Source organism: Notothenia rossii, assembly GCF_949606895.1.
Source record: "Notothenia rossii genome assembly, chromosome: 3".
Taxonomy (NCBI): Eukaryota; Metazoa; Chordata; class Actinopteri; order Perciformes; family Nototheniidae; genus Notothenia; species Notothenia rossii.
The window spans coordinates 10,217,862-10,231,513 of record NC_136901.1 but is presented as its reverse complement, the minus strand read 5'-3'; the positions used below and the strand labels follow the sequence as shown (position 1 = coordinate 10,231,513).

General features: G+C 40.8%; 2 protein-coding genes across 2 annotated transcripts in view; both read left to right on the top strand.

Annotated features, from left to right (window-relative positions):
• Positions 1-590: 590 nt before the first annotated feature.
• On the top strand, positions 591-3,296 carry LOC307034609 (ATP-binding cassette sub-family C member 4-like; the record flags this gene model as incomplete). Its single annotated transcript, XM_079673438.1, has 4 exons — positions 591-736; positions 2,449-2,559; positions 2,696-2,816; positions 3,132-3,296. Exons 1-4 carry the CDS (start codon positions 663-665, stop codon positions 3,294-3,296), a joined length of 471 nt encoding a protein of 156 aa, XP_079529564.1. The 5' UTR covers positions 591-662.
• Positions 3,297-3,541: 245 nt separating this feature from the next.
• Positions 3,542-13,652, top strand: part of LOC307031537 (ATP-binding cassette sub-family C member 4-like) — a 36,033-nt gene continuing 25,922 nt past the window's right edge. Inside the window, exons 1-8 of the mRNA XM_079668730.1 lie at positions 3,542-3,755; positions 3,851-3,940; positions 4,092-4,255; positions 4,415-4,540; positions 8,946-9,195; positions 9,659-9,766; positions 10,425-10,514; positions 10,633-10,824. Coding sequence (XP_079524856.1) covers positions 3,621-3,755; positions 3,851-3,940; positions 4,092-4,255; positions 4,415-4,540; positions 8,946-9,195; positions 9,659-9,766; positions 10,425-10,514; positions 10,633-10,824 — 1,155 coding nt within the window. The 5' untranslated portion in view covers positions 3,542-3,620. The remainder of the gene's footprint in view (positions 3,756-3,850; positions 3,941-4,091; positions 4,256-4,414; positions 4,541-8,945; positions 9,196-9,658; positions 9,767-10,424; positions 10,515-10,632; positions 10,825-13,652) is intronic.

Below are 13,652 nucleotides of genomic sequence, written 5' to 3'. Positions count from 1 at the left end.
ACTCATCCTGTTAATCTTTTATTAAAAAATATCTACAAAATATGATCAAACAACATTTCTGTGATCCTGAGTATTTATTTGTCACATTTATGTCATGATCTATAAATCAAAAGCAATGTAGCCATTCAACCCTGTTACTCTAATTTCAATCCTGTTACTATATGATTTTCTATTAAAATAACCTTAAATTATTTTCTCAGCTCCCAAGGGTTACAACTATTCTGATGGTTTAATACCTGTTTTTCTCAATTACATAACAAAAATACATAAAATAAAAGGTTCATTTTTCAAAAGTGTCGATGTCTAAATTGTCCTCCAATTCTGGAATGACCCTGCTATAGCCTAACTAAATATCCACTATTATAACACATTCTCTGTAGTTTCCACGCACAAAACGCTGCATCCCAAAGTGTGAGAAAACACTTTGATTTGCACCCTCATTTGCACTTTGTGTGGTGGAGTTGATCTAATTTAGATACTTCTAACAGCACTTGATGACGCCCGGCGTCGAGCACACGTATTGGCTGAGTCTCAACGAGACGTTAATAAAAGCGCGTGGATGGTGGGGAGCGTCATGTGGTGTGATAGGACCCTCCAGCGTGCGGCTCTATCGAGGCGGATTCTCAGCCGGAGCCAAGCACCAGAACTGATGCCAAATAATCATGGAGATTAATAAAAAAGACGGAACCGACAACCCATTGTCCTCTGCCAGCTGTTTATCAAAACTCTTCCTGTGGTAAGCTATTGTTATCTCTCGTCATTATCCAAACGTGTTTTCATTGCAGCTGTTGACATGTTGTTTCCTGTTCAATAGCACTTGTTATTTGTACCTGAAGACTTTGTACCTGAAGACTTGTATTGGAGAACCACGACTTAAATAATACAAAAAACAGATCACAAATCTTTGTCCCATTGTTCTTTTCCCACCGAGACACCATCGAGGAAGCTGACATTTGATCATATTGTCCCAAGTTTTATTTTCGCTTGCAACTCATTCAAAGTCATTTTTCCTGCAACCTCTAGGAATGTCCAGTCACTAAGTTATTCCACTAGTTACACACATTGTTATTCTAGCACAAAGTTTAACAATAAGCTAAATAATGATTTCGTATTGAATTTTATATTTGTCTTCACATAAATAAAATGAATCTATTTAGACTATACAACACTGTTGCTTTAAGCAGTTTACATTGGTGCTTCGGCAGCACATTGAGATGACCTCGATTTAAGATGTATTTATTATCTTATATTGATGTATTGCTTGATGCTTTTCCCTCGTGCACCTCATCAGCATGACTCTCACAGTGTTTTGGTTCAGATTCCTGAATAGATTAATTTCCTTTCCTGGTCAGTAGTAGCCGGACATTGGCTGAGCGGGCAGACACAGATAGGAGCGCTTGTTTAGTGACTTGATGCTGCACTCTTAGTTTTTGCAGCCAAGCAGTTCTCCGGACGAAGTAAAAATACTTATTCCAACATTGCCCTAAAGTAAATTGAAAGAAGCCTGAAAGAAGCAAATACCTTAACAAAAAAAAAACATTACAACATAACATTAAAAAAACTGTATTTCCTCCCTCATAACATTTCTGTGCCTCAGACAAAATGTTCCCGACCCTCGCCTACCCACCGCAGGGGGAATACATGGATGCAAAGGGTTAATTCGTTGTTTGTGAAATGCGAAATCCCGGGATTCCATGTAGCACAGTAGCTGTTTAACTGACATAATTCAGGTTTCTTGAACGCCCCTTCATACAATAATCTGGCGTTGAGTCAAAAACAAGGAATCTATTACTGTATACAGCAAACTGGGGCCATAGGGAAATCAGTTTTTTTCACAACCATTACAATCCAATTGCAGAGCAACTTTCAAATGAGTTGATGTCATTTCTGGACCCTGAAATTAAAGTATCCAAAGGATAACATGTTGAAACAAAGTCAAAATACTTATTCCAACATTGCCCTAAGGTGTTAGTAGACAAAGTTAAAATTAGAACATAACATAAAAAAAACGGTATTTCCTCCCTCATAACATTTCTGTGCCCCAGACAGATTTTTAGACAGAAATGTGTAACATTCCTCTCATGGTCTTCATGCACATTATTCTAACCTGCACACAACTATTCTGAGATATTTTGTTAAGCGTTTACAAAAAATGAAGTGCTTATTCTTAAATAAGCGCCAAGGGAAAGTCTGCGTGATATGTATTGAAAGCCTAATAGATTTATGTATGTAAAGCTAATCAGATCTGACCCATCTATTAGAAAAACAAGTAAGTAAGCACACTTGCTGTCAAAGGATGTATCTGCAAGTAGCATTTGCATCACAACCTGTAATGGTGTTAGCCTCTCCATTCAATACTCAAGCAATACAAAAATACAATGACACTTGTGTGAGTCATATTCTGTTTAAGTGACATCAGCCCTAAGTATTTCTAACCGTCTGTCCCAGCTGGTTAGTCCCGTTGCTGCGGCTCGGCCAGAAAAAGAGGTTGGAGGAAAAGGACATGTACAGGGTTCTTCCAGAGGATCAGTCCAAAGCGCTGGGAGAGGAACTACACAGGTACTAAATCACCGTGATGCACTGTTGGACACCTCCCAAAAGTCTAAGTCTGTATGCATGCATGTGGAGCCAACAATAACCACTAATTCACTATGTTACTGTACAGAATGAACATGCTGCATTTTCAATGTTGCAGATGTTGGGACCATGAAGTCAGAAAGGCTACGAAGGAGCTCCGGAAGCCAAACCTCACCAGAGTTCTCATTAAGTGCTACGGGATGTCATACGCAATGGCTGGGTCGTTTACATTTTCACTGGTATGTTCTGGCTATTTAAATCCTACTTTACATTTTTCCAAGTGTAATTCATTGTGGGGGGAGGATAAGAAGTAGATTGGTATACCCAAAGGTGTTCATCCTACTCAAACTAAACTGAAAGCTTTTCGAGAACAACTGACGGCTAATCTCTTTTGGCATATTTGACAAGCATGTTGGCCAAATATCTTGGGGCCCGGGCAATTTAGTGTGTTATGTAATTTGACTACAACGGAAAGTTGTAGGAAGCTGCAGTTGAAGATTTTCGCCGATGGCATCCAATGTCGTAATGCATCTGTGTCCCTCTTTGACATGAAGGAAGCAATCAAAGTTATCCAGCCTCTTCTTCTGGGCGAAGTGATCCTGTTCTTTGAGAATTATGACGAGCAGACGAGTCTGCGCATGGTTTATGTTTACGCTATGTCCATCTCCCCGTTCGCGCTGACCATTCTCCAACATCTCTACTATTACTATAAGAAGTAGATTGGTATACCCAAAGGTATTTATCCTACTCAAACTAAACTGAAAGCTTTTCGAGAACAGCTGACGGCTAATCTCTTTTGACATATTTGACAAGCATGTCAGCCAAATATCTTGGGGCCCGGGCAATTTAGTGTGTTATGTAATTTGACTACAACGTAAAGTTGTAGGAAGCTGCAGTTGAAGAGTTTTACCGATGGCATTCAATGTCGTAATGCATCTGTGTCCCTCTTTAACATGAAGGAAGCAATCAAAGTTATCCAGCCTCTTCTTCTGGGCGAAGTGATCCTGTTCTTTGAGAATTATGACGAGCAGACGAGTCTGCGCATGGTGTATGTTTACGCAGCTGCTATGTCCATCTCCCCGTTCGCGCTGACCATTCTCCAACATCTCTACTATTACCATGTCCAAAGAATAGGCATGAGGATCAGAGTGGCCATGTGTCACATGATATACAAGAAGGTCAGTGATGGGGCAAGCAACATTTCCACTCCTATAAATATGCTGGGAATTGTTTTGAGTATTATTTACCAGACAGGTGACTTGTCTCTCATCAGGCTCTGGGCCTCAGCAGTGAATCCATGGGGCAAACAACCACGGGACGAATCGTCAACCTCTTATCAAATGACGTCAATCGTTTTGATGAGGTAAGGCTAGATCAGTGGTAACACTGGCACCATGTTGAATAAAATAAACTTCTAGTGTGTATTTTAAGTGTCTACTATGCCATGTTTGAACACTGCAAATGAAATACAGGCTTGTTGGAATTGGGCTCACGATTACTAATTGTCTCGATAGATTACACTGAATCTGCACTACCTGTGGCTGGGACCACTGCAGGCCATTGTGATCATCATGTTACTATGGTGCCGGATCGGACCCTCGTGTCTGGCAGGTGTGGCAGTCCTTGCCCTCATGATGCCTGTGCAGACAGTGTTTGGAAAGCTCTTTGGCATCTTCAGGTACGCAACAAAGAAACTTAAGAAGTGCAAGGTGGCACTATTTGCTCTTTATTTGTTCTATCTGGAAAGTTTTCGTTCAAAGTAACGAAGATCTTTCATACGTTTGGGAAAAGTGGGGTATTTATTAATATTCCTGTATTTTTAAAACTTTGTTTACAGGAGCAAAACGGCAGTCCTTGCTGACAACAGAATCCACATCATGAACGAAGTGGTGTCTGGCATCAGGATCATCAAGATGTACGCCTGGGAGAAACCCTTCTCAGCTCTGGTTACAGACGTCAGAAGGTAAGGATGCAACTGTTTTGTTTAGAACAGAACAGACTTAACAATCTTTGTAACAGTTTCCGCAGCGATAAAATGGACTATTCATTTCAACTGGGACCACAGGAACATGTGTTTTCATCATATGTCCACTAACTTTGGAAAGAATATCAGTCCTATGCAGTTTACTTCAGAACTTAATTCAGTCTGGTGCTCATCCCTCTCTAGACTTGAGTTTGGGCGTTGGCCAAAGTGGAAGCGGAATGTCAAATATCTGCGTTAGGTTGGGGCAGCTGTTCAGCCAGCTGTTCAGCACAGCTTTTACCTTCAAATCAAGGGGAAGCATTTCGTCACAGCGTCATTGGTTAAAGGCGGGATAGGTAAGTTTGAGAAACCGGTTCGAGATACACTTGTTGTTATATTCCATGGAATGCTGTTAACATCCCGATAGCAATGAAAAGTGCTTTGACAAAAAATCCATACAAACAATTCATCTGTAGAAGCCGTAGTACTGTAAAACGCATGACCAATCATTTTAGCCGGCCCGGCTAAAGTAACTGGATGGCCTACCTGCCTGTCAGCCTTCCATCTGTGCACAAACTTATCTCGTGCCCTCATTGGTCATGCAAAAAAAACTCCACCTCTGGCGTGATTTGGGTGGAAATGGGCGTTTTTGCCGTTTCTCTGGAAGCCATTGGTCGATGTTGGTGATTGACATCTCTTTTTAACCATTAGAGCCAATAGAATCAAAGGGGGAATTTCCACATACACACCAACGTTACCAAAAAAAAGTGGGGGCTATGCGCATGCAGTTTTGCCCAGAGCGAAAGTTGTCTCACGCTCTGAAATCTGAAAACGGAAAAGTAGGTTTATTGCTTATGGATTATCAGAAATCATTTCAAAGTGACACAGACACATTGGATTAACCTTCAGCAGTGTTTTTTTATCGTTTTAATGCCATTGAAGACAACTTTTGATCAGACAACAACAGAGGTAAGACCTATTGCCGTTTTTGCTACCTAGCGCCACGTGTTGTGATGTCTGTTTTTGTTTATAAAGTCGCAAGTTCTTGTAATGGAGTGATGATATAGATACCTATCGATTCTGTGTACTCTCACGATCAGAGATGGGGTCGTTACTAAAAAAATGTAATATATTACATATTACTTTAAAAAAAGTAATAATTCGTTACTCTCTACATAAAGTAACTCGTTACTTTACTCGTTACTTTACTCGTTACTTTACTCGTTACTTTACTCGTTACTTTACTCGCCAAGCACGTACGAACTGAGCATGCGTGAGTGGCAATAACTCTCCTTACCAGCAGGCAGAAGTAGGGTGTATTCGCCATTCAAAACAGGCAAAAACCGGAAGACAGAGAAGAAGAACAGACTACGTGATATAAACAAACAACAAATAGCGTGTGCGTTAGCTTCACCTTAGCATGTGTTCTTTGCAGGTGTTTGTTGAGGTTTGACGTGGTGTTTACAGCAGTGGATAACAGCTTCTGGCCTGGACACAGTTTGCACCTCACCGTCACATTCCTGTCTATTATTCGGACGAACTCAAAAATAATGGGCATACCTCCAACCCTCGAAAGTTATCGCTGACTCAGCCATGTTTATGCAGCACTGCACTTGGAGATGTGGACTCGCAAGTCGCGCAGATTAGTACACATAAACCTGCGGCGGAAACCTCTCTTGCCTGTCAGTGTGATTATGACTAATTTTAGTAAGTAACGAAGTAACGAAGTAACGAAGTAACGAAGTAACGCGTGGCGGGGCAATGTTAGTAACTGTAGTGTGATTACTGAATTATAAAAGTAGGGCGTTACACTACTCCGTTACCGACAAAAGTAATATTATTACAGTAACGCGTTACTTTACGTTGTAACGTGTTACACCCAACTCTGCTCACGATGCTAATCGATGGGTGAGATTTGCAGTTACGATAAGTAATAAGGGTGTTATACCGTGTTTTCTGTGCAAACGCCGTTAGCATTTTTTCGCTCGTGGCTCATTCAGAGGCTCAGCGTTAGCTTAGTGGTTTTTTTTGCAAAAAAAAAGAAAAAAGGTCAGTTAGCTGAGTTTCTTCCCGTTACATGGATATTAAACATTCATAGTTTATTAAATATTAAGAAGCCCTCAGACGCTGTTTCCTGCAGATGATGCGTTTTCCCCCCCCGGTGGAGGGGGGATGGGGTTCAACAGGTTAAGTGACCGGCTTCTATGACTGGTCCTAAAACAACCTAATCAGTATCATATACAGTTGCAAGAAAAAGTCAACCCTTTGGAATTATCTGGATTTCTGCATAAGTTGGTCATAAAATGGAGGAAGCCACTGCTTTCCAGAAAAAATATTGCTTCACGTTTGAAGTTTGCAAAAGAGCACCTGGATGTTCCACAGCACTACTAGTAAAATATTCTGTGGACAGATGAAACCAAAGTTGAGTTGTTTGGAAGGAACACACAACGCTATGTGAGGAGAAAAAAAGGCACAGCACACCAACATCAAAACCTCATCCCAACTGTGAAGTATGGTGGAGGGAGCATCATGGTTTGGGGCTGCTTTGCTGCCTCAGGGCCTGGACAGATTGCCATCATCGACGGAAAAATGAATTCTCAAGTTTATCAAGACATTTTTCTGGAGAACTTAATCTGTCCACCAATTGAAGCTCAACAGAAGATGGGTGATGCAACAGGACAACGACCCAAAGCACAGAAGTAAATCAACAACAGAATGGCTTCAACAGAAGAAAATAGGCCTTCTGGAGTGGCCCAGTCAGAGTCCTGACCTCAACCCAATTGAGATGCTGTGGCATGACCTCAAGAGAGCGATTCACACCAGACATCCCAAGAATATTGCTGAACTGAAACAGTTTTGTAAAGAGGAACGGTCCAAAATTCCTCCTGACCGTTGTGCAGGTCTGATATGCAACTATAGGAAACGTTTTGGTTGAGGTTATTGCTGGGTCAACCAGTTATTAAATCCAAGGGTTCACATACTTTTTCCACCCTGCACTGTGAATGTTTACATGGTGTGTTCAATAAAAACATAAAAACATATAATTGTTTGTGTGGTTTTAGCTTAAGCAGACTGTGTTTGTCTATTGTTGTGACTAAGATGAAGATCAGAACACATTTTATGACCAATTTATGCAGAAATCCAGGAAGTTCCAAAGGGTTCACATACTTTTTCTTGCAACTGTAAGATTTCATTTTCATTTCATTTAATCGTTTATTTGAATAATAATGCACATTAATGAACACTTTAGACAAATAAAGCTTCAAGTGTAAATATGCCGGATTTTAGCTTTGAGCTAATTTCTATCCGTAGTCCCTTACATATAACATATAAGATCATGTGTATCTTGTCACTCTTAGTTTTACTGGGGTTGGATAATCAATGACACACTGACTCAGACACTCTTAGTCAAACATGAACTTCTTTTTATGAAACCATTTGGAAATCCTAGAGCTTTTAAAAATAACAGGATGTATTCATTTACAATGAAATGTCGTCTTTCTTTTTTTTTTAAACGTGAGAACATTTGACTGCTGTTTTACTTTGCTGTATCTAGATAAGCACAAGTTAAATCTTCCTTGTTATACACGTGTGTTAACTTTGTGGACTTTGTTAATATTGAGTGTCAGCAGGGAGCACCTGACAATGGCATGCCATGTGGGAAAAAGTTTGTGCTTACTCAGAAACAAAGAGGAATATTCACATGATTGAACATTTAATGGCACACACACAAGTAGAGACAGTTTTGTAGCTAACTGCCAACCCACAAAACTGACGTTAGCATTAGCTTGTGATAATAGTGCATTTTTTTTCAAATAGGAAATACTGTATTTGATAAGTGTGACCTGACAATGTTGCAAACTGGAAATATCTTAAACGGTACAATAAGCCTCACATTGTATAACATTAATAACTGAATTAAATTAACCAGCAAATTGCATTGATAAGGTTAGAATTAGCAGATATTTCCCACTTAGTCTAAACTACTGCACAAGTACAACACATGTTTCCAAAGCTACTTACATAAAGTGCTAATGGTTGAGTATCTTATAAATTAGACCCTAAAGCTGTCGCCTTTGGCAGTTTTGTGACGCAAGTTTAGTGTCTTTCTGTTGTAAAGTTCCCTGTTTTTTTTATAGAACTGCAGGAATTTTCTCTGAACATTTTTGCAAGATTACGGGTGTTTCCTAATGCTATTGCACAATTATGTAAAATAGGCAGGTCCAGACTCACTTGCATTAACTGAGAATTTAGGAATCTACATGCATTAATATTCTGCATGGCCAAAGTCTGGAAAATAATCTTGCCGTTTAAAGCACACACAAAGGGATATAAGATGGTGCCTTTGTGTCATTTGATTTATGTGTCATGATCTTGACCTTCCTCATGTTGTCTTCTATTCCAGGAAAGAAATCAGGCAGATTTTGAAGAGCTCCTACTTAAGAGGACTCAACATGGCCTCCTCCTTTGCCAGCAGCAAGATCATGGTCTTTATTACCTTCACTGTCTACGTTCTCCTGGGGAACACCATCAATGCCAGCAGTGTGTTTGTCACAGTTTCCCTGTACGGCACCATCAAGCTCACCATCGCCTTGTTGTGCCCACTGGCCATTGAGAAGCTGTCGGAGACTGCGGTTAGCGTTCGCAGAATTGAGGTAATTTGGTTCATTTGTTCTACCTTAGAGATGTGTCTAAGTGAATTACTTTGCACATAATTGAAGTCCTGAATGGCTGGTTGTTCTACCGCAGATAACAGGTTAGTGTTAATCTGTTACTGGCCCACACTAAACTGGGTCATTGGGTAACTGATCGTTCAAAATCCAGCAAAGACACCAAAGATAATGATTATCTGAAAACTAGGGGGAACAATTAGTGCGCATTTTTAATCTTGCTGTGTTCTACCATGGGTTTAGAGCTGTGCTTAGTGAATGATCAGTTACACATTAAATAACACAAGGACTTCCAAGGCACTCTGTTCACAACCTGAATCCTAATATCAGAGTTTATGAGTGACCCTGTAGGTAGTAAAAAAACCTGCAACACCAGACTGTCAACGCTTTTTAATTATAGGTCACAGTGACAATAGTTCTAAGTCTTGTGTCCATTAACCACTTCCAGGAATTTCTTCTGCTGGAGGAGATTGAGAGGAAAAGCATTGGGCTTTCTCTCGAGGAAAAGAAGGACAACTCTGTTAAGATTAAGAAGATGACCTGCTACTGGGATAAGGTGACTATTTTACCCCTAAAACGTTTTCTGACATTACTGTAAATGTCATCTTTCAGCATATGTGTCAAAGTCAAAGCCAGCTTTATTGTCAACATTTCTACATGTGTTATACATCCAGAAATCTCGAGATAACGTTTCCCGCAGTCCCACAGTGTGACATATACTGTATATATATACATAAAACAAAAAAAGGGCCTAGACACAACGGTGTATACAACAAGTAATAGTTTCAATAAGTGCTGGTTAATAATATATTTAAAAACATAGTCCACAGAACATAAATTGACATTAATGCAAGTATTATTTGTGCAAAATAGAAAATGTTCAAAGTACAGTTTCAGTGCAGTAGCAGCGGAGATGGGCAGAAAAGTGACTGGTGCTGGATGAGGGAAGGTTGTGTGTGTGGGGTGGGTAAAGGTGGGAGGCAGGGTGGAGAGTTCAGGGGAGAGATGTCAGAGGGAGGGAGAGAGGGAGGGAGGGGAGTGTGTGCTTTGATACAGTGTATTGCAAACATTGCAAGTCTTGAACCTCGTGTTAGAACCCTGAGGCTTGTTTGTGGTTTTAAACAATGTGACTAAATGCCACATCTGTTGCGAAATACAAGCATTTCTATCTGGTAATTGTAACTCTCAATTACTGTGTTTTTTGTATCCTGCAGAGTTTGGAGGCTCCATCGCTGCAAAACATCTCTATCACAGTGAATTCTCACCAACTTCTGACTGTAATTGGCCCAGTGGGTGCCGGAAAGGTCAGTACAGCGGTGTAGACTACTTAATTGTCTGGATTATGAATGCCTAAAACTGGCCTACGGAGTTTTATCTGAGCACTAACAATATTTCAAACTGTCCATCCCCTGTTCCTACCAGTCCTCTCTGCTGAGTGCCATCCTGGGAGAACTGCCTCATGACTCGGGAAACCTCAAGCTCAAAGGTCAGCTGACATATGCCGCGCAGCAGCCCTGGGTGTTCCCCGGAACCGTCCGCAGTAACATCCTGTTCGGAAGAGAGTTTAACCACCAGAGGTACCAGAGAGTCCTCGAGGCGTGTGCTCTAAAGAGGGTGAGATGCAACAAAGTGCCCTTCCTCATAAATTATGTAATATCAAACCCACCTGCAACTCATCAATGTTTAGTCAGCACCTAAAAAGTGCAGTCGGGAAGACTAATTAGTGTTTTACTTTGAAGAAGATTTGCCTGAAATGCCAAGATAGGACTAGGACATAAAAAAAAGAAAGCTAACAAGGCATGCACATATATATTGTATTTGTACTAAACCTTCATTATGTGTGATTGCAGGACATGGAGCTGCTCCCAGATGGAGACATGACACTGATCGGGGACAGAGGGGCCACCCTCAGCGGGGGACAGAAAGCTCGGGTCAACCTGGCCAGGTGAGACAACTGTCATCTCTTGTTAAACAAAAATAACACTTCCAAAAAATGAATATGTATATTTGGCCTCAATATCAAGAGGCCAGCAACTTTAAGTAGAAACACGCTTGGTAGAACTTTCCACGTTTACTCCCGTAGATTAGTTTATGATTTAGTTCATATTTACTCAAATCATGTTTGGGCTTATTGGAATGTGTGTGTGTTTTCAGGGCTGTGTATCAGGACGCAGACATCTACCTGCTGGATGACCCTCTGAGTGCTGTGGACGCAGAGGTTGGGAGACACCTGTTTGAAAAGTGAGTGACCTGTTGTGGGCCAAATCCATTACTCATAGTGATAATAATACAGGCAGTGAAAACACAAAAGCATTTACATTTCTTTACAATTTCATACTAACAGGAAAATATGTGTTTACACAAGATGTCAATCTGCTGTGTCATTTGAGTGGATTCCAGTTAGAAAGTATAGTAGATGATTGAAATCCTTCTCAAGTGGGGAAAGGGCACAAAAAGCTGTGAATAATTGACAATAAGTGTCTTAAACAAATGCATTGTGGGACCAAAGTATCTGTCTACAGCTCACTCAAAAATGTGCTGGTTTGGAAATGCGGGTCACATGGTTCAGATATAATTGAACAAAGTGACAAAAGCTCATGCTCAAAACCTGGTGCCAAAAGGCTTGATAGGAGAGAAATGTGCAGTGTTAAAAGTGAATTTTAAACTCCAATGAGTTTTAAGAGAAGCTCACCTGACTGAATAAACAGACACTTCATTTACTTAATGAGTGTATTGTGTCTGTGTCCTCAGGTGTATCTGTGGCCTGCTGAAGAACAAGTGTCGTATCCTGGTCACCCACCAGCTTCAATACCTGCAGGCGTCCGACCAGATCATCGTCCTCAAGGAGGTTAGTGCTTTCTGAGCTTTTGAAACTGAAGACACTTCTCGTAGACGCAGTACGAAAGGCAGTATGAGGACGAATATGCAGGATGTAATATTGCTCTGCATCACTGTTGCAATTGCAAATGGTTGAAGAGTGACACACCTTGTTTTGCTCTTTTTTTTTTGAAGTGGAATTTGAGTTGGCTAATGTAGCTCAGTTGTGTAGCTCAATATTAGCTTCTTTCTCATTGAGAAATTTCCCCCAAGGATTCAGCAGCAGCGTCACCTCTTTGTCTCTCCCAGGGTCACATCATGGCCGAGGGAACCTACAACGAGCTTAAGAGCTCTGGACTCAACTTCCAGTCCCTGCAGAGAAGCGACGAGGATCAGGAGTGCTCCATTCGATCACCAGAGCCAGACAGACTGTCCCTTCTCAGCAAGAGGACCAATAACTCTCACAGTTCCCAGAGCAGCCTCCTGGTGCCCGAGAGCAGATTCACTGAGCAGCAGCTTCCGGTACGTACCTTTCAAAATAAAGTGTTTTCAGGGTTATTCTACAACTGTTATAATTACAAAGTGTTTGGTATTATATTTGTATAAGCATCCTGCTCATTTGTTTCAACCTTAAGTGTAACCAATATTTTGCCGTATAACAAATCTGGTTTTCTTTAAGACATTTTATAAGGCATGACTGTATACAAACGTGTCCATATAAATCCCACAAGTGGTGTTGAATCAGAGTGAAGATGAACCTGTATAAAGTGAGTGCAGAGCTGAAATTGCAAGGTTGATTCCATAATAGAAATCTTATAGCCAAGTGTCAGGTAATCAAACCTATTTCCATCTGCAAGAACTCATTTAAATCAACAAATTTCCCCTCTCTGAACTGAGCACCTCTTTTTATAAATAGCACATGCACTGTTGTGTAATTTGAAAAAAATTACACAACAATTTGAAAAAAACTTGGAAAACATAGTTTAGTTGATTTCTAGGAGACGTGCTGGAAAAACAAGAGGATTACCAATAAACAGGAGTTATTACATCATTTAAGGGGAATGCTGTTAACAGCATTACAACTATCTGTTCTTCTACGCACAAAATTCTTTATTATTCTCCATGTTATTTTGGCCCTCTTCTTTTCCCACATTCCACATCGCAGAAACTCCGTTCGAACATCAAAACGTTCAGATCAGTCGGGAATCGATGGCTATTACTTTTTTCATTCATAACTTTCATAATTCCAGAGATATAGCCCATAATTCATCACATTTTAACTTTAACATTGCGCAGCTCAAACCTGTTAAGCCCGAGAGACCCCGGTACCGGGGGCCTACCACGCACACACACACACAAATATAAACACCTGTGTCATGGAACACGATGATGTCACATTGACAGGTTTGGTAACGATGCAGCCATCAACGCATCTAAGCGTATTATGGGGTGTCATCAAATGCCGTTGCCATGGCGACAGATCACTGCCCATGAAGCACGATGTCGCTGTAATGCTACGTTCACACCGGACGCGATGTGAATATTCGCTTTGCTCTAGTCGCTCGAGTTTCACCGCGGCTGCCAGCTGTGTTTACTCGCATCATTTAAACAACACGCGCTGTCTC